The sequence below is a fragment of the Erinaceus europaeus genome, chromosome 7 (genome assembly GCF_950295315.1).
Source record: "Erinaceus europaeus chromosome 7, mEriEur2.1, whole genome shotgun sequence".
NCBI lineage: Eukaryota > Metazoa > Chordata > Mammalia > Eulipotyphla > Erinaceidae > Erinaceus > Erinaceus europaeus.
Genome location: NC_080168.1, coordinates 58,161,048 through 58,187,917, shown reverse-complemented (window position 1 = coordinate 58,187,917; position 26,870 = coordinate 58,161,048). Strand labels below are relative to the sequence as shown.

Genomic DNA, 26,870 nt, shown 5'->3' with positions numbered 1-26,870 from the left:
AACTAAAAATATTGAATAGGAATTTAGGGATGGTGAGATTATGGGACCAGTAAAAGAAGAAAAGGATATGTAATATGAGGAAGCCACAAAGGTAAGGAATAAATTGAGAGACTAATACAATGAAAATGAGAACAAAAGGCACTAGGAAGAAGTACTCATGAGTACTTCAAATACTGAAAGAAAAATATTGGCCAAAAATTTAAGATAAAAGGAAATTAATGTGACAACTAAAACATGTGAATTTGGTTTTGGAAATGAATAGTATATGTTACTTTATATCCATTCTTCTCTCCTTCCATTGTAATAAAGGAAAATTGTACAGCTGAGAACATAGCCATCTGTAATGAAATATATTTTCTGAGGTCTTTATGTCTAGATTTGAGATATAACAAAGTTCTGGATAATATGAAGCCAACAGAAGTATTATGGTTCTGAAAATATTTCTTAGGTCACAGTCTGTGAATCCTGCTTCTCCTTCTCCTTACTGAGCAGACTGGGATAACAACGTAATTTCAAACATGAGGGTGAGGCTATATAATGCAGATGAATACAAAATAGAAACAGCATCACATCACTTTTTGATTAGCTTTTTAAGTGGGGAAAAAACTGTATTTCTATTTTGTTTGAGCCATTACTATTTTTAGTTTTTCTTTCATTATAACTGTCACTATAACTACAGAGACCCAATGACTTTAGGAACAGAAAAGTATCATCAGAAATGGTAGTGGGAAAGCCCATACTTCCATAAATTGAGTAGTGAAACTTTCAAAATCTTTTTTTAAAAAAAGGCTGTATTCATTTTTATTTGATTGGATAGAGACAGTGGAATCAAAAGCAAAAGGGGAGACAGAGAGAGAAAAGAGGGAGGGAAATCATCTGCAACACTACACTACTTGTGAAGCTTTCCCACTGCAAATGGGAAAAGGTGGTTTGAACCCAGGTCTTTGTGCATAGTAATGTGTGCACTCAACAGGATGCACCACCACTCAGTTTCACCTTCAAAATCTTGTAGGCAATTACATGAAGTATAAAAGTTACACTAAAAAAGTCATTGTATTTCTTCATTATCCATCAAACTGTATATCTTAGTTAGTACTATCTGTATTTTAGAATGAATATCCTAATGGATGAAGCCATAGGTAATTTCTTTATGAAAATATACTCAATTCCTAAGATTTAAGAGGAAAAGTTAAATTATATCAGCCATTTATAAGAACATAATAATTACGTACTGAAATCTAAGCTGTTCATACTTACTGTCCCATGAAGAAATGTGGTAAAGCAGTTAGAATAGTTCCAGTTCCCATTATAAAACAACCAATTCCAATTATTTTTGGTCTGTGTAGTCTAGATCCAAAGTAACTCACAAAGACAATAACAAGCAAGTTTCCTAGAGGGGATGATATAATAATTATTAGTATAGTTTTTATATATTCAGCACTTTATACCATTCCCTGGCCAGTTTTTTTTCCCTCCTCATTCTTGGTTTTTATCTCAAATAGAAAGAGACAAAGAAAAATTACAATAGCACACCACTCCAGTGGAACTTTCCACAGTGTCATGGAGATCTTATGTGGTGTCAGAGCTCAAACTTGAGGACTTCTAAATAGTAACATTGGCTATCTTCTAGGTGAGCTATGTCCTAGCTCTCAGAATAGTTATTTTATTTATTTATTTTTTATTTATAAAAAGGAAACATTGACAAAACCATAGGATAAGAGGGGTACAACTCCACACAGTTCCTACCACCAGAACTCAGTATCCCATCCCCTTCCCTGATAGCTTTCCTATTCTTTAACTCTCTGGGAGTATGGACCCAAGGTCATTGTGGGATGCAGAAGGTAGAAGGTCTGGCTTCTATAATTGCTTCTCCACTGAACATGGGTGTTGACAGGTTGATCCATACTCCCAGCCTGCCTCTCTCTTTCCCTAGTGAGGTGGGGCTCTAGGGAAGCAGAGCTCTAGGACACATTGGTGGGGTTGTCTATCCAGGGAAGTCTGGTCGGCATCATGCTAGCATCTGGAACCTGGTGGCTAAGAAGAGAGTTAACATACAAAGCCAAACAAATTGTTGAACAATCATGATCCTAAAGGCTGGAATAGTGAAGATGAAGAGTTGGGAGGAACTCCATTTTATAGATAGCTAGTAGGCATATTTTAGTTATATTCCTAAGGGCCTGTGGCTATACTAGTTGTTTTTTTTTTTTTTTTTTTTTTACAGTCAACAATATTTATACCACTTTCCCATATTAGGGAACTACTCTCTTCCTTGATCCAGCTTTCTGTTCCTTTTCCAGCCATGACATCATCTCCTCAGACAATATCTTGGATCACCTACAGGCTCAGAGTAGTTTTTTTTTTAAATGTTTTATTGTGCCCAGGAGATGGCATAGTAGATAAGGCACTGGACTTTTAAGCAGGAGGTCCTGATATTGGACCCTGGCATTACAAGTGCTAGAGTGATACTCTGGTTCATTCTCTCCTCCTTCCAGTCCTCCTTTAATTCTCATTGTTTAATAAGTAACTACTTGAAGTGATTCATTAAAGCTGACATAGATTCACAACGGTTATGCAAAGAGACTTTTCATGCCTAAGGCTCAGAAGTCCCAGATTCAAACCCCCATCCCCACCCCCATAAGCCATAATGAATCACCCCCATAAGTCAGAGTTGATCACTGCTCTGTTAAAATATATAGATAAATAAAGTGATTCATTATAGAAAACAGAGTCTTATTTTTTTTTGTCCAGTAAAAAAGGAAGGCCTCAGAATAGAAATAGATGAGCATAAACTATATTACCTTCCTTCAAAGATCATGTTATATAATTATGAAGATGAAAGTCACAGAGTAATTTCAAGGTGTATGATATCAAGGATAAAGCTTTATGAATGAAAGGAAGTTCTTGAATTACCTGACATTATTAGTGAAGTAAAGTAAAAAAATTAAAACTATTTCATGGGGGGGGCTTGTTTACAGTAAACTTGCTGACACATAGATACAATTTCTCATTTCCTCATGATAAACATCTACAAAATACTCTCATCCCTCTAGTGACTAGAATTCTACTACAGTGGAGAAAAATGAAAAAACTCTGTCTGGTAAGAAAGGCATTCTTTCATTAATTTATGGGTACTATAAAACAGTTTTCATTGTCTGAAGTAAAAAGAGATTCTGAACTTTTAATTCCAGATTCAGATAAATTATCACTTGAATATTACATAAAGTAAGTACATTTTTTCAATGAACCAGTGCTCAGAAATTATGCCACATATTCAATAATTTCTGGAAAAATGACCTTTACTCCATTTATATCCAATCAACATGTCTAATTTGAAAAGATATGTGAACACCTTTGCTCATAGCTACAGTAGACACAATAGCCAAAAGATGAGGTTAGTCTAAATGCCCATCAAGAGATGTCTAGATAAAGAAGTTATCAGATATATTCTCAACAGAATACAATGTGGGCATTAAGAAAAGATGTCATTGCATCATTTAGAACAAAATGGATGGAACTGAAGATGATTATGCAAACTGAAATAAGATGTAAAAAAATAACTATCCGATTATTTATTTATGAAACAGTGATAAAAACTAAAGTAAATTAACTTTCAAAAATGGTGATAGCAAAAGTAACTCATACTGTAAAACTAAGACAGCTATAGAAGGCAATAGGAATAGGATACGATGGCAAAGGAACTTTGGTAATAGGTGGGGTGAAACATAGACACACATATCTATATATAAGGAATTAAAATGTAATCATAACACTTTTTTTTTTGCCTCCATGGTTATCTCTGGGGCTCAGTGCCTGCACTACAAATCCACTGCTCCTGGAGGTCATTTTTCCCATTTTTTTTTTTGCCCTTGTTGTTGTGCTTGCTGTAGTTATTTTTGTTGTAGCTGCTGTTGTTGTTGGATAGGACAGAAAGAAATAGAGAGAGGAAGGGAAGCCAGAGAGGAGGAAAGAAAGACACCTGCAGACCTGCTTCACCACTTGAGAAATGACCCCCTGTAGGTGGGGAGCTGGGGCTTGAACCAGCCCTTGCGCTTTGAGCCATGTGCGCTTAAATCATAACATTTTTTATACAGTCAGAGGAAGAGAATAACAATAACCTGGGTCCATGTGCATATGAGATGTCAGGCTCAGGCAAAAACTAATAAAAAGTCATAGACCCTTTGAAATATACCTAAAATAGACTTACTAGCTATTTCCAAAACGCAGACCCAAATCTTCATCTACAATATTCCAGCCTTTAGGTTCAACAATTTGGCTTTATATGTTAACTCTTTTTTCAGATACCAAGTTCCAAATGCTACTATGTGCCAACTGGCCTTTCTCGGACAGATGGCTCCACCAATGTGTCCTGGAGCTCTGCTTCCTCTGAGCCCTACCCCTCTAGGAAAAGAGAGAGACAGGCTGGGTGTACGGATCAACCTGTCAATGCCCATGTTCAGCAGGGAAGCAATTATAGAAGCCAGACCTTCCACCTTTTGCACCCCATAAAAACCCTGGATCCATACTCCTAGGGTGTTAAAGAATAAGAAAGTGATCAGGGGAGGGGATGGGATATGGGATATGGGATGGTCTTGTCACTGTTTTCCATTTTATAAATAAAATAAAATAAAAATACCTAAAAAAAAAATAAAGAAACCACAGCATCAAAACTTCCTTCTATGGCAAAGCAGTGCCTATCCAAGTGAACTATCTCATGAGCCCTACATAACATTTTGGGATACTATAAGCCAACACAAACCAACAAAAAGAAAAAAAACATAGCTATATCAAATAAATAGGTGTTGCTAACTATTTTAACAAATTAAAAACTGAGTGTTCAATATAAAAAAACTATAGTAAACAAGAATATTAACCATTTGAAGGCTATTATATTATCTAAAAATAAGAACTTCAACCTAAATTTTATACCCAATTAAGATAGTAGTCTTTTTAAGTGATTTAATAGTGATTTATAAGATAATAGGGTTATGTAACACATCACCTCCATCACCAAAGCTTTGTGCAACACTTCCCCCCAACAGAGAACCACAGAGTTCTCTCAAGGTCATAGTACGGGCTGACTATATATGTATATCTTTTATTTTTTCAGAATAATATGTTTCAATTCTCTATATTCCACTTATGAGTAAAATCATTCCATAATTGTCCTTCCTTTTCCCTCTTTCCTCTCAGATAAGAGAAACAAACAGCACCTGACTTCCTTGGGTGTTCTCCAGAATCTTTTCCCTCTTAGTGATAGTGCAAAAACAAAAGTTCCTTCTCACAAAAGTCCTGAGTTCCAGTGGAACTAGGGGTTCAGTGCCCTCTGTTCTTTTTCCCCTAATATTTCCCCCTATAGGAATATGGACCAACATTATTTTTGGAGTGCAAAAGGAAGGAGTTCTGCCTTCTGTAGCTGCTTCTCTGCTGGACATGGACTTTGGCCAGTCAATCCATACCCCCAGCATGTTTCTAAGATAGCAGAATCTTAACATAAATTTCACCAATATTCTTTCTTTCATTGGAATCATATTTCTATCTCCAACATTTTTTTTTTACTAAACCATGTTGAAAGAGAGAAGGGAAAAACCCTGTGAACTATTAATTTATAAACAGTTAAGTTTATACTCAACCTCTATATCACTGACATTATTAGCAGAATAGTTATTTGCTTTAGGGATTGCCCTATGCATTGTAAGAAGTCTAACAACATCTTTGGCCTCCACAACTAGATGTCAGTAGTAACCTCCTTATCTGAGGTTATGTAACCAAAAATATTTCTCAATACTTTGGTACTGCCATTGAGTGAGAGGGATTAAACCCTGCTTCAGAACCAGTAGTGTGGATTATGAAGGAACAGTTTCTATACCCACAAATAGCAGCACTAAGTAATAAAACAGACATAGAAATTACCTATTTCAAAACTTCCATCAATTAAGCCAGCAGTAGAAGATGATATTTCAAATCTCCTTTCTATTTGAATGATAGAACTTTTCATAATGACACCACCTAGTGCCTTGCAAATAAAACTAAGTGACAAGGCTGCCATGAACATCTAAGAAAGAACAGAAAGGATAAAATGGTTAGTCAAAGGACTATATAATATTTATATATGCAATAAACTAAAATAATCTTTCTTCTATGTAAAAACCTGGTTTAAATTTAAAAAACTATTTTTGATCACTGAAAGCATACATCCCCACCTTTCTTCTATATCAACTACTACTTCTTAGCTCATTCAAAGTTATAACTAAAATCATAAAGCAATATTTCTGACTTGCTTACAGTAACATTATTTGAGGTTGTTCTTAATTAAAGCCATTAATTTACTTTTAAAGAATTTAAAAAGAAGTAACTAAGCATTATGAAAGAAAGCACTTCTGGGAAGGCATCTGTAAAAAAAAAAGATTTTGTCATTAATGAAACCTTGCTATTTTTTGAGAAATACAAATTAAAATGAAGACAAAAATATGTATTTAATGTTATTAAAAACACTTGCTGAAGCATCATCTAACACAACTATGTAGCCATACTTAGGGCAAAGAGATAAAAGGCATCTCCATGGTTGGTAAGATGTATATACTTTTTTCTTAAATAGGAAATTCAAATGATGCTGAAAGGGTTGAGGAAAAGCTGCATGTTATTACAGTATATTAGAAATAATATTTGTTCTGGAATGGACGGTGGGGCACCTGGTTGAAAGCACATGCTACCATTTACAGGACCAGGGTTTGAGCCCCACCCCTCCCTAACTTCAGGGGAAAACTTCACAAGCAGTGAAGCAGGTCTGCAGGTCTCTCTCTCAACCTCCCCTCCCCTCCCAATTTCTATCTGTCCTATTAAAATGGAGGGGGGATAAAGAAAGGAAAGGAGAAAGAAGTGGGAATGTTGAAATCCACTACCCTTTTCAAAAAGGAATATTATATAAGGTATAGGAAATATTATAAGAACGAAACACAAATGGTATAAGGATATCAAGACCAGTCTTACTAAGCTGGTGAAAGATTCAGAGTAGAAGGAAATTAAATTTGTCTAACAGACGTAGAAGCAAATTATGAAGAGTTCTTTCAAGGTGAACCAACATTCACATAATGTAGAATCATCAACTACAGTCTTTAAATTACAGGACAGAAGTAAAAAGTCTTCAAGTTTTATTCATTTCATAAAAGCATGTTGAAGGTATAAGAGATTCAGTAATGTGAGTGGGAGTGATGACAACAAAATTACAGAAGGTATGGATTAAAGACAAACACACTAAACAAATACCTCTGTGAGAAATACAAATACCACTAAAATATTCTGGCATCCTAGGAAGTATGGAGGCAATCACATAGAAGTTCTGTAGGAAAATGTGTGACATTTTACATTTTCTTGTCAGAGTTTCCCCTACCAAGCATGTTTGATATAATTAGGATACAAACCCGCACTTCCTTTACCTCACTGGGGAGAAAAATCAGTTTAACTTGGATTTAATGACTTTTAGGGAGGTGCTACCTGAGGAACCAGTCTGCTTGTTGCCCAACTGTCACACTGCAGAGCAATAAACCATGAAGCAGAATCTGCAGTCACACGGATACACACTAGATGGAACAATAGTTTCATGACTTACTACCCTGGTGAGTCTGCAGTATGTCAGACAGATATACTACTGAAACAGAAACCAGCAAACCTCTTAACAATCCCAGAAAGAACATAACTGCACAAAAAATTGGAAAGGTCACCAATATCCTGTATGGAAAACAGGTGAATGTAATCTTCATATCAAGTAAGATCACCAAGTCAGAAGGCTGCAAAATAGCTCACTTGGATACTGTGTTGCTTGTCACACATATGACCTAGACTTGAGCACAGTCCCTACCACACTGAAGGAAGTTTCCATACTGTGGTTTCTTTCTTTTTAATTAATTAATTAATTTAATTTACTTTTTGCCTCCAGGGTTATTACCGGGGCTCAGTGCCAGCACTATGAATTCACTGTTCCTGGTAGCCCTTTTTCCATTGTATTGGATAGGACAGAGAGAAACTGAGAGAGGATGGGGAAGAAAGGAGAGAGAGAGAGAGAGAGAGAGAGACCTGCAACAGACCTGCAGACAGACCTGCTTCACCACTCATGAAAATCCCCACTGCAGATGGAGAGCTGGGAACTGGAACCTAGATCCTTGTGCAGGTCCCTGTGCTTGGTACTGTGTGTGCTTAATTGGGTATGCCACCTCCAGCCCCTGATGTGTTTTCTTTCTTATTCCCACTCCTTCCTCTTCCCCTACTCTTTATTCTTTTTTTTTCAAGTTTTCATGATCTTTTTAACAACACACTATTGTTTCATCATACATAATTTTTTAAACATCATCGTTAACATGAATTAAAAGCAGTTACTCAGTTTATTTTATACTAGAAGAAATCAAGACACAATCCGTATTAATTTTCTTCAGAGAACAACATTTCCAAGAGGTCTGCCTAAAGGCACTCAGATTCTACCAATTTTTGAGGTGTTCCATATTTAAGTAGTGTAGGTACTGCAGTTACTTTCAGGTTAAAAATATGGAATGCTTCACGAATTTGCGTGTCATCCTTGTGCAGGGGCCATGCTAATCTTCTCTGTATCATTACAATTTTAGTATATGTGCTGCCAAAGAGAGCACTCCCCGACTCTTTCTATCTGGAAAAAAAATTCACAAAGTCTACCCTCGCTGATTTTTCAAATGACAAAATTGCAACAGAAATAACAAGATAAAAGAAATGAGAAACCACAACACATTTAATGTATCATGTTAAGTTTTCATAAATTGACTCTAAAGAAATGGAGGTACAAGAAGTGACAGAAAAAATAATTCGAAATTACCATTCATTATAAGAATGTTTGGTGAATAAAATGTTGGGATCACATAAACAACCATAAAAGCTTAAATGATGGGTAAACTATATGAAAATATTAATAAAAAATATGAGCCAGGCTGTGGTACCTCTAATTAAAAGCACTAGTGTACCCTGTTAAAAGCACACATTATGGTAACTGGCAAGGATCCAAGTTCGAGCCTCTGCTTGCTGCTCACCTGCAGGGGGGACACTTTCATGAGTAATGAATCAGGGCTGCAGGTGACCATCTTTCTCTCTCTCCCCCTCCTCTCTCAATTTTTCTCTGTCCTATTAAATATAATAGAAAACATTTAGTTTACATTTTATCAGTGAATTAGTATTGATTTACAAAATTATAAGATAATAAGGGTATAATTCTGCATTGTTCCCACTACAGAGTTCTGTGTCTCCATTCCCTCCATTGGAAGCTATAGTAGTTCTCCCAAGGTTGGCAGGTATGGGTTGACTATTATTTCTATAACTATCTGTCTATATTTATATATTTGCCCTGTTATTCTTGAATGCTCCTGTCTTCTCTTCCTTTCTAAGTCACACCTACACCCAGTACTACTTCTGAATGTCTTTCCTTTTTTCCTCTTCTCTTTCCGGGTACTGATGGAGTTGAACTGCAGAGCCCTCTGGTCATCTTCCCTCTCTGAGAGTATGGACCAAAATTCTTTTTGGGATGCAGAAGGTGGGAGTTCTGGCTTTTGTAATTGCTTCTGTGTTAGCAGGTTGGTCTATACCCCCAGCCTGTTAGAAAAAATAAATGTTTAAAGAAAAATTGGTCACTGGGAGCAGTGAATTCTTTTTTTTGCCTCCAGGGTAATTGCTGGGGCTCAGTGCCTGCACCATGAATCCACTGCTCCTGGAGGCCATTTTTTTCCCATTTTGTTGCTCTTGTTGTTGTCATTATTGCTATTGTTGCCATTGATGTTGTTGCTGTTGTTGGATAGGACAGAGAGAAATTGAGAGAGGAGCTGGTTAAGCACACATGGTGCGAATAGCAAGGATCCTGGTTGGAGGCCCCAGCTCCCCACCTATATCGGGTTCGATTCGCAAGCGTTGAAGCAAGTCTGCAGGTGTCTTTCTGTCCCCCTCTGTCTCCCCTCCTCTCTCAACTTACAAACGCTATAATGGTTGTGGGGGGAAAAGAACCCATCTACACTGCTGGTATGGATGTTTTATAAATTGGCCCAACCGCTGTGGGAAAAAGTCTGAAGATGTCATAGAAATGTAGAAATGGACCTACTCTATGACCCAGCAATTTCTCTCCTGAAGATTTATCCAAAGGAAGCAGATGCACCTATCCAAGAAGATATATGCATATTAATGTTCATAGCAGCACACTTTGCAATAGTGCAAACTTGGATTAAACCCAGAAGCTAAAAAGCAGATGAGTGGCTCATAAAGTTATGGTATATATCGACAATGGGACACTATGAAGCTGTTACAAATGACAAAATTGTCTCCTTTGTCTACTCTTAGGTGGAAATTAAAGGAATCATGTTAAGTGAGATAGGCCAAAAAAAAAAAAAGGACCAATTCAAGGTGATCTCACATATAGATGGAATTTAAGATCAAGGAAAGACGTTAAAAAAGCGAAGTAGAAACGGCAGAAAAAGGGAGTCAGGCAGTGGCACAGCGGGTTAAGCACACGTGACACAAGGACCAGCTTAAGGATCCCGGTTCGAGCCCCCAGCTCCCCACCTGCAGGGGAGTCACCTCACCAGCGGTGAAGTAGGTCTGCAGGTGTCTGTCTTTCTCTCCCCCTCTCTGTCTTCCCCTCCTCTCTCTATTTCTCTCTGTCCTATCCAACAACAATGACATCAATAACAATAATAACCACAATAATGTTAAACAAGGGCAAAAAAGGAAAAATAAATAAATATAAAAAAATTAAAAAAAATAAATGGCAGAAAAATATATTCCAGGCTGGACAAGACAGTTCACCTGGGAAGGAGCCTAATTTGTCATGTGTCTGACCCAAATCCAAGCCTGGCACCTGCTGCACTGGGGAAGGCTTAGTGTTGTGGCCTTTCTTTCTCTCTAGTTCCCTCTCCCTTCCTCTTTGTCTTTCTCTCGCATTATTTCCTTTTTTGCTATAAGACTTAACACTGGGGCTCAGTGCCTGTGTGCCACCATTCCCAGTGACCATTTATTTATTTTTCTTTCTTTATGAAAATGAAAGACAAACACAGAGGAGAAGACAGAGAGGGAGAGACAGAGAAAAGAAAAAAAAACTGGTAGCAGTGAGATGATTCTGTAGCTACACCCCTAAAAGCGGGTGCTAGCAATTTGAATCCGGGTAATTGCACATGGTAATGTGTGTGCTGTACTGGGTGAACCACATGTCTCTCTCTCTCTCTCTCTCTCTGAAAATGCTAGCCCACAAAAGTGAATCCCTGTAACAGAAAGGAAAAGAATAAGAACTGAAAGAAAAGAAGGAAATAAAATAAAATAAAATCAGGAAAGAAATAAGGAAGGTGGGGGAGAGACATTTAGTTGGTCAAGAAAATGGCTTTGTTGATAGAGCATCATAGTTGTGCACCCTCGCATTCCCAGTTCAATCCCTGTCACAGGACCTACCGGAATGGTGGTCTGGCTTCTCTTTCTCTATGTCCCATGATGAATGCTCTCTCTAATATGTAGTAAACTAAAAAAAAAAAAAACTTAAAAATATATATCCGGGGATAGCGCAACAGGTTAAGTGCACATGGTGCAAAGCTCAAGGACCGGCATAAGGATCCCGGTTCAAGCCCCCAGCTCCCCACATGCAGGGGAGTCGCTTCACAGGTGGTGAAGCAGGTCTGCAGGTGTCTCTCTCTCCCCCTCTCTGTCTTCCCCTTCTCTTTCCATTTCTCTTTGTCCTATCCAACAATGACAACATCAACAACAGCAACAATAACCACAACAATAAAACAACAACGGCAACAAAAGGGAATTATATATATATATTCTCTGGGCAAAGAATAGATAGAATAATGGTTATGCAAACAGACTCTCATGCCTGAGGTTCCAAAGTCTCAGGTTCAATCCCCCGCACCACCATAAGCTAGAGATGAATAGTGATCTGGTTAAAATTATATATATATATATATCCTCTGCAAATGATAACTAATAGCAGGGAGGACTGGGGAGAGTGTGCAGTTGTAAGACACAGACACATGATGTGCATGCCAGAAGTACTTCAGAACACAAACAGGTATGCTGAGTAATATTTTTATTCTTTCTCTCACACATACAAATTAATCTTAGAAAAAGAGAAGCAGAATTTTAAAAAAGAGAAGGTTGCATTAGACAAAATAAGACTTTAAGTAAAAAAAAAAATACCACAAAGACCCCACCCCAAAGGACATTATATAATAAAAGGATCAGGAGACTATGAAGATATAAAATTGTTTATATATGCACACACACATATATATACATGTTGGATGTATACATACACATACATGCTGCATTTGTAAATATATCACAGTGCCTACATATATAAAGACAACTTAAAAGTGAAACATATAACAATGTAGTAACAGTAGAAAAATTTAAAAAACAGCTTGAAAACAATGACTAAAACACCTTGACAGAAATCAATAACGAAGAACATAGACATCATAAACTAAAATGACACACACAGACCATTCTATCCAACCACAGAGAAATTTACAATTTTCTAAATGTACACATAATTTTTTCCCAAGATATGTCACAGGTAATGTCATAATTTGTACTCTTCTTATATTATAATCTTGTCAAGCATTATTAAATCACTAACAAAAAACTTTAAAAAATAAATAGGCAACAAAACAATAAAATATCTAGAAATAAACATAACCAATGAAGTGGAAGACATATACAGAAATTTGTTAGTCACTATTCAAGGAAATAGAAAAAGACACAAAGAAGTGGAAAGATTTTCCATCTTCATGGTTTAGAAGAATTAACATCATTAAAATGAATATACTACCCACAGCCATATACAAATTTAATGCTATCCCCATCAAGATCCCAACCACATTTTTTAGGAGAATAGAACAAATGCTACAAATGTTTATCTGGAGCCAGAAAATATCTAGAATTGCCAAAAACTTCCTTGAGAAGAAAGAACAGAACTGGAGGCATCACATTCCCAGATCTCAAATTGTATTATAGGGCCATTATAATCAAAACTGCTTGGTACTGGAACATGAATAAACACACTGTCCAGTGGAATAGAATTGAGAGCCCAGGAATAAGCCCCCACATCTATGGACATCTAATCTTTGACAAAGGTGCCCAGACTATTAAGTGGGGAAAGCCGAGTCTCTTCAACAAATGGTGTTAGAAAAAAAATGGATTAAAACATGCAGAAGAATGAAACTGAACAACTATATTTCACCAAACACAAAAGTAAATTCCCAACTATCAGATATTCATAGGAAAATATTGGCAGAACTTTTTTCCATATACATTTTAAAGACATTTTCAATCTAACGAATCCAATTACAAAAAAGACTAAAACAAAAATAAATCAATGGACTATATAAATTTAAAACTTCTGCACAGCAAAAGAAACCACTACCCAAAAAAAGACACCCCTCACAATAGGAGATCTTTACATGCCATGCATCAGACAAGAGGCTAATAACCACCATATATAAAGAAGTTGCCAAACTCAACAACAACAAATGACCCTATTAAAAAATGGGGAGAGGACATGAACAGAAGAGATCCAAAAGAGGATGAATATGGGATGATTCCACTCTCAGGCAGAAGTTGAAGAACAAGATCAGAAGAGAAAACACAAGTAGAACCTGAACTGGAATTAGCATATTGCACCAAAGTAAAAGACTCTGGGGTGGTTGGGGGGGTAGAATACAGGTCCAAACCGACCAGTCAACACCCATGTTCAGCAGGGAAGCAATTACAGAAGCCAGACCTTCTACCTTCTGCAACCCTCAACGACCCTGGGTCCATGCTCCCAGAGGGCTAGAGAATGGGAAGGCTATCATGGGAGAGGGTGGGTTATGGGGATTGGGTGGTGGGAATTGTGTGGAGTTGTACCCCTCCTACCTTATGCCTTTGTTCACTAATCCTTTCTTAAATTAAAAATTTAAATAAAAAAAAAAAAAAAAAAGAATACAGGTCCAAAAAGGGTGACAGAGGACCTATATGGAAAACTGGGAAATGTTATGCATGTACAAACTATTGTATTTACTGTCGAATATAAAACATTAATTGCCCAATAAAGAAATTTTAAAAAGAGAGATCCAAAAGGCCAAGAAACAGATGAAGAAATGCTCCAAGTCACTGAATGTCAGAGAAATGCAAATAAAGACAAGAATGAGATACTACTTAACTCCTGTGAGAATGTCACACAACAAAAAAGATAGCAGAAACTAATGCTGGAGAGGTTGTGGGGACAAAGGAATCCTCCTGCACTGCTGGTGGGAATGTAAATTAGTCCAACCCCTATGGAGAGCAGTCTGGAGACTCAGAAGGCTAGACCCTATGACTCTGTAATTCCTCTCCTGGGGATATATCCTAAGGAACCAAACATATCCATACAAAAAGATTTGTGTGTACCCATGTTCACAGCAGCACAATTTTTAATAGCCAAAACCTGGAAGCAACCCAGGTACTCAACAACAGACGAGTGGCTGAGTAAGTTGTGGCCTATATACACAATTGAATACTACCCGGCTATTAAACAATGGTGATCTCAATGTTTTCAGCCCATCTTGGATGGAGCTTGAAGAAATCATGTTAAGTGAAATAAGTCAGAAACAGAAGGATGAATATGGGATGATCTCACTCACAGGCAGAAGTAGTAAAAACAAGATCAGAAGAGAAAACATTAAGTAGAACTTGGACTGAAGTTGGTGTATTGCACCAAAGTAAAAGACTCTGGGGTGAGTGGGGGGAGGGTTCAGGTCCTAGAACAGGATGGCAGAGAACTAATGGAGATTTTATTGCTATATGGAAAAATGAGAAATGTTATACATGTACAAACTATTGTATTTACTGTCGACTATAAAACATTAATCCCCCAGTGAAGAAATAATAATAAAAATAAAGAGAAAGAAACATAGTCAGAATCTGCCATAGGGATTTTGTAAGGCATTTTCACTTTTACAAAAAGCAAAGAAAAAATATATCTATTGATTTATTTTCAAGAAATAAAAAGAAAATTCCTCAAGATGGGCCAGGTAGTAGTGCACCTGGTTAAGCACAATTACTGTGCGCAAGGATGCAAGTTCAAGCCCCTAGTTTCCACCTGCAGGGAAAAAGCTTCCTGAGTGGTGAAGCTGAGCTGCAGGTGTATTTCTGTCTCTTTTTATCTCTCTGTCTCCTTCTCCCCTCTCAATTTCTGTCTCTGTCCAATAATAAATAAATAAATATATTTAAAAAATTTTTTTAAAGTAAATTCCTCAAGACAAAAATGAAAACAGAACATATCAAACTTTATAGGAATCAGCAAAAGCAGTTATAAGAGGGAAGTTAATAGTGAGAAATAATACATCTCTAGGGGCTTGGGCAGTGGTGCACCGGCTTGACAGCACACATGACCATGTGCAAAGACTCAGGTTCAAGCCCCTGCTCTCTACCTGCAGCGGAAAAGCTTCAAGACAGGTAAAGCAGGGCTGCAGGTGTCTCTTTTTTCTCTCCTTCCTCTCTTAATTTATCTCTGTCCTATCCAATAAAATATAAAGGAGAATAAAAAAAGGAACAAGTGGCTGCCAGGAGCAGTAGATCACAGTACATGTACCGAGGTTCAGAGATAACCTTGATGGCAATAATAAGAAAACTAACTTTTACAATCTGATAAGTTAGTAAGCTAACAGAGAGCCATAAAACAAACACGGAGAGGCTGAGTGGTGGTGCACCTAGCTGAATGCACACACTGTGGAGTGTAAGGAGTCGTGTTCAAGCCCTGAGCCCCCACCTGCAGGGGAAAGGCCACGAGCAGCTTCTCAATTTCTTTCATATATAAAATCTTATATGGAACATTCTCAAGGATAGGCAATATATTAGGCCACATACATAATATCAATAAATTCAGATTTTTAAATCATGATTAAGTACGGTTTATCCCAGTGATACAAGTCTGCTTCAATATAAATATCCCTACCCAGAGCCATATACGAATTTAATACAATCCCTCATGACTTACTTTAAATGAATAGAAGGAAAGTTGTAAAAATTTATCTGAAAACAGAAAATACCTACAATCACAAAGCAATCTTGAGGGGAAACGAATGAGAACAGAGGCATTATACTTCCTAAACTCAAATTATACTGAAGGTTTTATTATTTTATTTTTTATTCCTGGAACTGGAAAAGAAATCAACACAAAGACCAGTAGAAAATAAATTGAGAACCTCAAAATAAGCACCTATGCCTATGCATAACTCAGTTTTTACATTAAATGAAGTAAGGTGATTCTCTACAAATGGTGTGAAAATGGGGTGAAATGCACACAAAAAAAATGACACAGTACCACCACATATCACTAAGCACAAAAGTCAACTCCAAATGGATTAAAGATATGCACATTAGACCATAAACCACTAAATATGTAGAAGAAAATACTTCACAATCTCTGCTTTGTGAACTTCCTTTAAGACTCAAGTCTAATAGCAAAGAAAAAAAAAAGGTTATTGTTGGGGCTTGGAACCTGCACTATGAATCCACTGCTACTGGAGGCCATTTTTTCCCATTTTGTTGCCTTCTTTGTTATCATTATTGTTATTGTTGCCATTGAAGTTGTTGTTGTTGGGTAGGACAGACAGAAATCAAGAGAGGAGGGAAGACAAGAGAGTGGGAGAGAAAGATACCTGCTTCACCGCCTGTGAAGTGACCAGGGCCTTGAACTGGTATCTTTACACTGGTCCATGTGCTTCATGCCATGTGCACTTATCCCGCTGCGCTACCGCTCTACCCCTAACAAACTGATTTTAAAAAGACTCCATAGGGGCTGGGCATTAATGCACCGGGTTAAGCACACATAGTGCAAAGCACAAAGATCCCAGTGTGAGTCCCTGGCTCCCCACCTGCAGAGGAGTCGCATCACAAGTGGTGAAGCAGGTCTGCAAGTGTCTATCTTTCTCTCCCCTTATCTGCTTTCCTTTCCTCTCTCCATTTCTCTTTGTCCTATCCAACAACAAGAGCAGCAGCAACAACAATGGAAATAATATGGCCTCCAGAAGCAGCGGATTCATAGTGCAGGCACTAGGACCCAGTGATAACCCTGGAGAAAAAAAAAAAAGTCTTTTGCACAGCCCTGCCCTTCTCCCCTGTCACTCCCCATTTCTCCTTGCTTTCATCATTTTTAAAAGGCCACTGGGAGAAGTGGCACTGAACCTCAGTGATAACCCAGTGGCAAAATAAAGGGGGGGAGGGGAAAAAACAGAAGCAGTGCTGTTAATTACATACGACATTTAAAAATATTTTTCCAGGGGTGGGTGGTGGTTGGGATTGAAGACAGAAAAGAGAAAATTTTGCATCTTCCCTAAAATGTATGTTTTCAATGGATATGCATTATTTTATGTTGTTTTAAATAGCTCATTATAACAGAGATAATATAAGAAACTTAAATCATAGAAATGGTAATATAATTGCAGAAATTATATGAGCAATATCATGGCACGATCTATATAACCTAGTTGGTTCAATCCAAAAATGAAAAGGGAAAACACTAAATTATATTGTTGCTTAGATATATCCATTATATATTTGAAATTTTAAATATTTCTACCAGGTGAATCTGCACATGTATGTCAGCAAAATGTGTATGTGTGTATATGCACATTATTAAGTGTTAAGAAACCTATTGAGATTAAAAGTAATTTTAAGAAGCATAAGATGAGGCAGATCATTGAATAGTCAGTTCACTTATAAATGTCTGCACATAAAAAAAAATCTGAGGATTCTAATACTTAGGTAAACCATAGTTAGAAATATGGAGTAGAACTGAAAGCATGAGGTATCTACACATTTGGGTTGTCTAAGTGTAGACTTTAGCTAGACCATTTGCCAGCACTGGCACCTAGAGGAAGTGACTTGCCTTCTCCACATCTAAGTAGAAAGGAGAAGAAAACACTTGGTTGACAAACTTGTAGTATCAAATTCATTTTATAAATTTCCTATGTTGTCTTTATTTATTGGATAGAGATAGTCAGAAATCGAGAGAGTAAGGGAGGTAGAGGGAGAGAGAAAGAGAGACACTTGCAGCTCTGCTTCACCACTTGCAAAGCTTTTCCCCTGCAGGTAGGGACCAGGTGCTCAAACCCGGGTCCTTGAGCTTTGTAACATGTGAGCTTAACCAGGTGTGCCTCCACCCGGCCTCTCAAATTCATTAATGAAAGTAAAACACTAATACATTCTTACATATGTTAAGTGACGAATAAAAATTAACTCCAACCATTATTGCTTTTCTAGTTACTCTAGTTAAACTATAGTAAACATAATGCTAACTTGCTAACTCGTAGCTCTTCTACAAATATAATACACAGAATCAGTCTAGCAACCCCATTAAATCAGTGTAATACTGTGTTTATAAACAGAAATAGGGGGCCAGGCAGTGGTGTGCCTGGTTGAGTGTACACATGACCATGTAGAAGGGCCCAGGTTCAAACCTCGTTTTGCTCCACCCACTTGCCTCCCTGATTGCTGCATGGGTAGTGAAACAGGTCTGCAGGTATCTCTCTCTCCTTTTTAACCTCCCTCTCCTCTGTCCTATCAAATAAAATAGAAAAAAAAATAAAATAAAAGCCCCTCGGGAGGAGTGGATTCATAGTGCTGGCACTCAGCTCCAGCAATAATCCTGGTAGCAATTTAAAAAAAAAAAAGATTCTGTTTAACACCACACAAATGAATGCAATGCAACTGCATTAATCAATACCCTTTTCATGTGACAACCAATATTTTAAAAAATTTCATCAGAACAAACTTTAGTAATCTCTGAAAACAAACAGGGTGCATGTTCCCAGAACAAAGTTAAAAGTGACCTAATCCCACCCGCAGAGGAGTCGCTTCACAAGCGGTGAAACAGGTCTGCAGGTGTCTATCTTTCACTCCTCCTATCTGTCTTCCCTTCCTCTCTCCACTTCTCTCTGTACTATCCAACAACGACAACATCAATAACTACAACAATAAATAAACATTAAAAAAAATTTTTTAAATGACCTAATATTAATTATTGTAGATGAATATGAGTCTTTGTGGTCTTCATCCAACTAAATAAGACTAAATAAATACATTTTTTTAATGTTGGTAATAGGTAGTCTTGATTGATTTTTCTTTTCTTTCTTTTTTTAAAAACTTTTTTCTATAAGAGTTTAAAGACTTTGACTTGGGGTCAAAAATTCAATTTACAGATTAGATGACCTCAGGCAAAGGTCTCAATTTCTTTGAGTCTTGATTTCTTTAATGTACCTAATAGAGATATTTTTTCCTGTCTATGAAGCTCCCATGTAGTCTGTATCATTTATTCTTTCCATTATCTGACAAGAGGGCGGGGGTAGATAGCATAATGGTTATGCAAACAGATGTTCATGCCTGAGGCTACAAAGTCCCAGGTTCAATCCCCCATACCACCATAAGCCAGAGCTGAGCAGTGCTCTGGTTAAAAAAAAAGTCTCCTTTTTTAAATAAATAAAATAATTTAAAAAAATAATAATAATAAAATAAAATAAAAAATTATCTGACGAGACAGGGTTATTACTTCTATCAATTTGTATATTGAATAATTAAAATTACTTTCCAGTATTTAGCTATTTTATTTTAATTTTTTTTATTATTACAATCTGTGTTTAATTTCCTCCTGGCTTTTATTTATTTATTTACTATTGTATAGAACAAGAGATAGAAAGAAGGGGATGAGAGAGACAGAGATACCTGCTGCACCATTTCACCACTTGTGAAGCTTCCCCTCTGCAGGTGGGGACTGAGGGCTTGAACCAGCACCCTTGGACATTATAGTTTGTACTCAACCAGCTTTGTCACCACCTGGCCCCTAAATTAATTTCCTATTAGGCCTGTGGGTCAGGTCTTTCGACTGTTATTTTGGCCCTCGTTCCATGAGAATTATTTAAGCTTTTAAAAGAAAAAATTCTGTTTTATAAAACCAAAAAATTAAATAGGTCAAGTAATTTATAACAGTAATTTATAATACTGACTTATCTTCTCTGCCTGTAGATTAATTTTAAGAATATATTTTTATATATAACCTATAACAAAGAAGTTAGTGTACATTTACAAATATCTTTCGATCCATCAAAAAGCAAAGAAATTTCAAATATTTATCAATTTTCAACATCAATATATTCTTAGCCTAAGAAATATTACCAAAGAAACACCTTTTTTCAGGTTTAAAGATTAATTTTAATAAAGACACAAATCATACTGTTAATATTTCAATGCATGCTTCATTTATAAACTCTAATTTGATTTATAAACTCTGAATTCGCTGTGGTCTATATACACAATGGAATGCTACTCAGCTATTAAAAATGATGAATTCAGGGGTCGGGTTAAGCACACGTGGTGCAAAGTGCAACAACCTGAGTAAGGATCCCAGTTCGAGCCCCAGGCTCCCCACCTGCAGGGGAGTCGCTTCACAGGCAGTGAAGCTGGTCTGCAGGTGTCTCTCTTTCTCTCCCCCTCTGTCTTCCCCTCCTGTCTCCATTTCTCTCTGTCCTATCCAACAGTGACGATATCAATAACAACAGTAACTACAACAATAAAAAAGGGCAACAAAGGGAAAATAAATATTTAAAAGAAAATGGTGAATTCACCTTCTTCACCTCATCTTGGATGGTGCTTGAAGGAATCATGTTAAGTGAGATCAACTGGAGAGGATGGATATGAGATGATCTCACTTATAGACAGGAGTTGAAAAATAATAACAGAAGAGAACACACAAAGCAGAACCTGGACTTGAGTTGGTGTATTGCACCAAAGTAAAAGACTCTGGGGTGGGGGCGGGGGTTCAGATCTTGGAACATGATGGCAGAGGAGGACCTAGTGGGGGTTGAATTGTTATGTGGAAAACTGAGAAATGTTACTACTGTATTTTACACATGTACAAACTACTGCAATTTACCATTGACTGTAAACCATTAATCCCACCAATAAAGAAAAGAAGAAATAGAATGTTCTATTTTCTTTACATGTTTTAGTTGGGAAACAAAACTCATCTACCTTGAATCCATTGCAGCATATGGGTTTCCTCTGCTTTGAAAGCTCTGCCTCTGCTGTCTTATTCAAATGCTGATTTAGGTCCATCACTGAAGTACAGAGGCCAGGTGACTATGTTCAAATTTCCTTGATGTTTGGTTAGAAACAATCACCTATTCAGGGAGAAAGACGTATAATTTATTCAACTTTGAAAAGAAAACAGTCCAGAGACAAGAAAATAGACAATTCAGACATAAGAAAAGCTATATGGTCAATAGTAATCAATCAACAAATCCTCTAATATTCATTCACAGACTACTATGTCCTTAGTCTGGAATCAGTAAATGCTGGACACAAAGTAGGTGAAACACACACACAGGTCTTAACTTTTGAGAGATTATAATATAGTTAGAAAAATAGATTAGTGGAGACCATTCAAAATAATCTGGAGACTATTTTGACTTACTGAAGTAGAAAAACACACTTTTCAAGGACCCGTGCAAGGATCCAGGTCCAAGCCCTCTGCTTCCCACCTGCAGGGGGGTTATTTCACAAGCAGTGAAGCATATAGTATATAATTAATTCATTCTTATAGTTTTATAAAGTGACAAACAATATTTTACACATAGTATTCAAGAGTGCTACAAAAAAAGAATGTAGATAAGTCTAAATAAAATAAGCTTTAAGACTTCATAGAGGAGAATATTCTGTATTCAGGTTTAAAAAGCAGATAGATTTTGAGTTATTTTTTTGTCACCAGAGTTATCACTGGGGCTTAGTCCCTGTACAAGTACTCATGTGTTCCCAGTGGTCATTTTTTATTTATAATTTACTGCTTTTCATGATAGAGGAGAGAAAGTAAGAGGGAAAGAGACAGAGGGAGAAAGAGACCTATACCATTGCTTCACCACTTGTGAAACTTCTCCCATGCACTTGGGGACAAAGGCTTGAACCCAGGTCCTTACGCAAGTAATGTGCACTGTACCAGATGCACCATCACCTGGATCCAAGTTTGGATTTAAAAAAAAAAAAAGAGGGGAAGGGGGGTCATAAAAATGGCTCACTTGGATAGTGTACCTGCTATGTCATGCACATGGCCCTAGACAAACCTGATGCCCACTGCACTGGAGGAAGTTCTGATATTACAGTGTCTTTCTCTCTCGCTCTTTCACTGTATCTGGAAAAGCTGGCTCAGTGACTACCAAAACAAAACAAAACAAAAAAAGAACTTTAATAGTTATCAGAAAGACAAATGGCCATGCTTGACACTGCCATAATCATCATATTTTGTTCTCATTTTGTTCACTTATTTTTTGAAGAATATATTAGTGCATTAAAATATAAAGATCAAAATGACATACAGTAAAAGCCCCTGCTCAGAACCCTCATACCTCCAGCATTTAAAATCTCTTTCTGGGGACCAGCATTCCTAGTTTTTAGTAACTCTGATTTAGAAATATAATATGCGATTTTCATTAAATACATATTTTCCTTTTAAATCACAAATGGTAGCATACTACTAACACTATACTTTACCCTTTATATAATTATATTAGTACATGGCTTCCTCAGTTTCATGTGATTACATGCTATTCATTTGTCCATAATATATCTATGTTACACATTTATAAATGTTTAGGATGCAACTAATTATTTCATATAAGTACAAGTAGAGTTCTAAAGAAAAAAAATAGCAAGAGGAATCCTAATTTTGAGTTATTAAAGCTCTGTTTTAAAAACTAAAAAATCAAATGAATAAACTTGTTTCTTAGATCCACTAATTTATGTAGAATAATAACATCGGTAAAGTTTAAAAATGTATTCTTGGGAGCTGCATGGTGTTGTACCTGGGTAAGTGTACACTTTACAAAAAATTATTCTTATTAATTCATTTGTGCATAATATATATTTATACATATAAACCACTGACATATAGAAACACAAAGCAAAGACAGGATTATTAATAGAGTGCTAATTATATATTTAATTTCCATTATATGTCCAGTTGGGTCTCATTATATGCAGTAGTTATATTCTATAAAGTCATTGCAAATAGTGAAGTAGCAAGTACTGAACATTACTAGGAGAAATGCTGCATTCATGTCAGCCTCTGGTCATGACTTTTATGTTTGCTAATCCACTAACATTGAACTTAGGGCAGAAGTACTATAGCTCCTACATGAAGGAAGCTAATGTAATTCATGTAGTTAGTTTCTATGATGTCCAACATGGGTTGTTTCGCACTTAGCAACACTGGGCAGCCAATGTACTTGACCACTATGCTCACATGTCACATTACCAGCAAAATTCTGAATAAAATGAAAAATAATAATAATAATGACAATACGTAGGCTGGGAGGAGGTTACTAGTTTGCAAAAGGAGAGCTGAAACAAGAAAGCAGACTCTTCCTTGTTCAACCTCAACTGAAAACATGCATGTGTTGATGTGGGGGGGGGCGCAAATAAATTCTGCAGTGAGCAAATTTTCAAATACAGAATCCATGGAGAATGAGGAACAAATGTGTATTCATGTATTCAACAAGGATTGAGCCACTATGTTATAAATGTATAAAGACCATGCAAGTGGTTAATGTCTAAATTTAGATGACTACCTAAAAATATGCCCTTGTACCTATAGGAGTTATTTGAACTTTTGCATTAATGTAGAAATCTGCACTTATATTCACCTGAGTCCCAATTTCTCTGCATTTTGCATGTTCTATACCTGTTGATACTTGTTTAGTTTCTAAGAAGAGTGAAATAGAAAGCAACAGTTTAGTGGTCTTATGTCATAATAAGTTTCTTGATAAATGTCATCTCAATCATCTTATAAATACCTCTTTCTGCATCTTTCCCCAGGATTTAATTGTTAACATAATAGTTTGCTACATTTAATCCAGAAACTGTAAATCTCTGATAATATGAAAGGTGAACAAAACTTGTTTTTGACAGCAGGGTAATATCTTGATATCAAAACTTACACACCTCCACCTCTCCCTCAAATATATATATATTCCTTTCTTTTTTTGACCACCAGAGTTTTTTGTAAGACTTGGCATCTTTAGGACTCTACTGCTCCCAAGTTCACTTTTTTTTTTGGCAGAGGTTAAAAAATGAGGATACATAGAAAGAGAGGGAGAAGGAGAGAGACTACTCTGCTACTTGTATAGCTGCCTGGAGGTATACCCGTGTGGTGGTTGTAGACCTGAACCTTGGTCTTCTCAACTGGTAATATTCTACTGAGTGAGCCACCTCCCAGCGCCCTAAGATGAACAATATGTTCACTTTAGTAAAACACAATTTTCCTGAAGGTCAGTTTCACCACTTCTCAACTTGTTTATTGCAACTTATTAAACTCTGGGTACACTACCTTCCTTTTTTGTGTAATAATATCCAGCCTCAGAGTCTACCAGGAGGTACCTTGAACCCCACGTAACAGAAGCTACACTTTTCTGTTTTAGAGTCTTCATAAACTAAACCTAGCCATTGATTTTGACTCTTAATTCCCAATACACCCATGAGCATATTCTGCCATATGGAAACATTGTCTCCAGAAGAAATCTTTGCCTTCCAACAAATGTCTTAAACCTAGAAAATACTTCATGATTGTATTTCCCATAATTTTCATTCAGCTCCAAGTCAACTTCTTTAAAATATTTACCTAATTACTTCCAATTAAAATATCCTCTCCCACAATGCAATTCTACTACAGAAAGTACTTTGAAATAGTTAAGACCCCCCTCCCCTATATTTCTACTTTCTACCTTCCAAGGCAATTATTTTACATCTCTCTCCTACATACTGGGATATATTTCCAAGAAGAAATATTCAGACTTTATTCTCTATTTGTGAGAAAAGCTCAATGTACAGCAGGCAACTACAAACTAATTATAAAGTAATTAAAAAGTTAAATTAACAATTTAGGTTAGAATCTGTTAATAGTTCACTTTTACCATGATAATTTTAAGTGCGACTTAAAAAGATTGCACCAATTTATAACTGGGCACTTTTTTTTTTTCAGCGTTCTAAACAAGTGAGATGCAAATGAATTTTTGGGACACTACATTTATGTGTAGACGAAAAGTATTCAGAGTAGCCCATTTCTGCCCAGGTTAACTGTGGTGGAACAAGGGCAGAATCTCAACAACCTCTGCTTATGTGTGTCCAACTTTGAATATCTAAGGAATAATGAACAATCCTAGCTAAACGACCCAGTTCTAGTCTGTACTTACAAAGCTGAGGAGGTAAAAAGAGAAAAGAATATTTGCTAATTTTTAAAGAATTTTTCTTGGGGAAGGTGCATGCAGGGCATACTACTCAACCTCCATGTAGCTTTGACAACAATAATTGCCTTATAAAAGTAATCACTTGTTTGCTTGGTTTGGAGAATGGGACTAATACTTAATGATTCCTCAGTTTATACCAAGAACTGGGATGAGATTATTACTATTATTATTATTACGATGATTAATGGTTTACAGGAAATACAGCTGAGAAAATTATCTTGGAAACCTTCCCCCCCTCCCTAGTCAAACCTAAGCTGAGGAAAAGAGGAGTGACCTTGAGACACATTCCATTGCTTGATGTCTGTCAATAAGCCTTCACTCCACACTGCTCAGTCACAACAGAATCAAATAAATAATAAAGTCTAATAAGTCTATATAGTAACCATATTTTGAGAAGTTATCAAGAGGGCTTTTTAGATTTGAAGTTCCCTTTGTCTTGAAATAAGAAAAAGATTTCAAACTCTATTTAAAATTAGAAATAGCTGATTTTCTACATTTTATCTTTAAGAATATATAAAATTTAATGTAAAATATATTAAATATCTCCAAAGTAAGTATTAATAGGTCTCAGGGGCTAAGTACTGAAATATAGAGGAGACACAAAGCATAGAATGCATCATAACATATTGATCATGTCCTTCAAAATGTTTTCTTCCTTAAAATCTCTGGAGTGTTTCACACATAACAAACATTAAAATTAGAGCATCTCAAAAGTTCTTACCTGGACTTAGAATCCTACAGCAACAGCAACAAGCCAATTCCCTTCTCTGCAATGAAAAATGTGCTTAAGTTAAGTTTTAAAAAGTTGACTTCTTATCAGTCTGATGATGATTAACCATCCTACGAGGTCACTTTCAGGGTAAATAAGAGAAATTTAACTAGTTATTCTAAGAGCCTATTTCTGCATTTCCAAGATTATATAATTTCTCAGATTTCAGAAATTATTTTTATTTGAAAGTTCAAAAATTAACCAGGAACACCTGGTTAAAAGCACTCATTACAGTGCACAAGGACCCAGGCTCTAGTTTCTGACCCCTACCTACATGGAGGAAAGCTTCACAAGTGGTAAAGAAGAGCTGCAGGTGTCTATCTCCTCCCCTTCTCAATTCCTCTCTGTCTCTATCCAATAATAAATAAACAAAAATATTTTTAAAAAATATTCAATTCCTAAAAATTTGTATATACTTACTCATTAAGTTAGCTGCACTCTTTACATAAAGATTTTTATAGCACATTATCCAAGGTATTTTAAGTTTTTTCCAAATATAACAAAAATTGACACATTTTGAAATGCACCTAAAAGTTAGTTTAGAAGTTAAAAGAAGGAGTGGGGGTAGATAGTATAATGGTTATGCCAAGAGACTCTCATGCCTGAGGCTCCAGAAGTCCCAGGTTTGACCCCTGCACCACCATAAACCAGAACTGATCAGTGCTCTGGTAAACAGAAATGGGAAGAGAAGAAGGAGGAGGAGAAGAAGGAGGAGGAGAAGAAGAAGGAGAAGAAGTAGCTAAAAGACAAAATATACTCTTGCAAGATACTTGGCTGTAATACTATATGGACAGATAGTGAATGTG

At 36.5% G+C, this 26,870-nt stretch overlaps 1 protein-coding gene and 1 non-coding gene across 2 annotated transcripts in view; both read right to left on the bottom strand.

The window, feature by feature from the left end:
• LOC103127361 (solute carrier organic anion transporter family member 1B1) overlaps window positions 1–26,063 on the bottom strand; it is a 109,318-nt gene extending 83,255 nt beyond the window's left edge. Inside the window, exons 1-4 of the mRNA XM_060194477.1 lie at window positions 26,017–26,063; window positions 21,034–21,182; window positions 5,911–6,052; window positions 1,258–1,390 (exon numbers count right to left, since the gene is read on the bottom strand). Coding sequence (XP_060050460.1) covers window positions 1,258–1,390; window positions 5,911–6,052; window positions 21,034–21,117 — 359 coding nt within the window. The 5' untranslated portion in view covers window positions 21,118–21,182; window positions 26,017–26,063. The remainder of the gene's footprint in view (window positions 1–1,257; window positions 1,391–5,910; window positions 6,053–21,033; window positions 21,183–26,016) is intronic.
• LOC132539581 (U6 spliceosomal RNA) lies at window positions 8,530–8,636 on the bottom strand. The gene has a single exon (XR_009550922.1). It is a non-coding gene; the product is annotated as a U6 spliceosomal RNA (small nuclear RNA).
• Window positions 26,064–26,870: the final 807 nt, after the last annotated feature.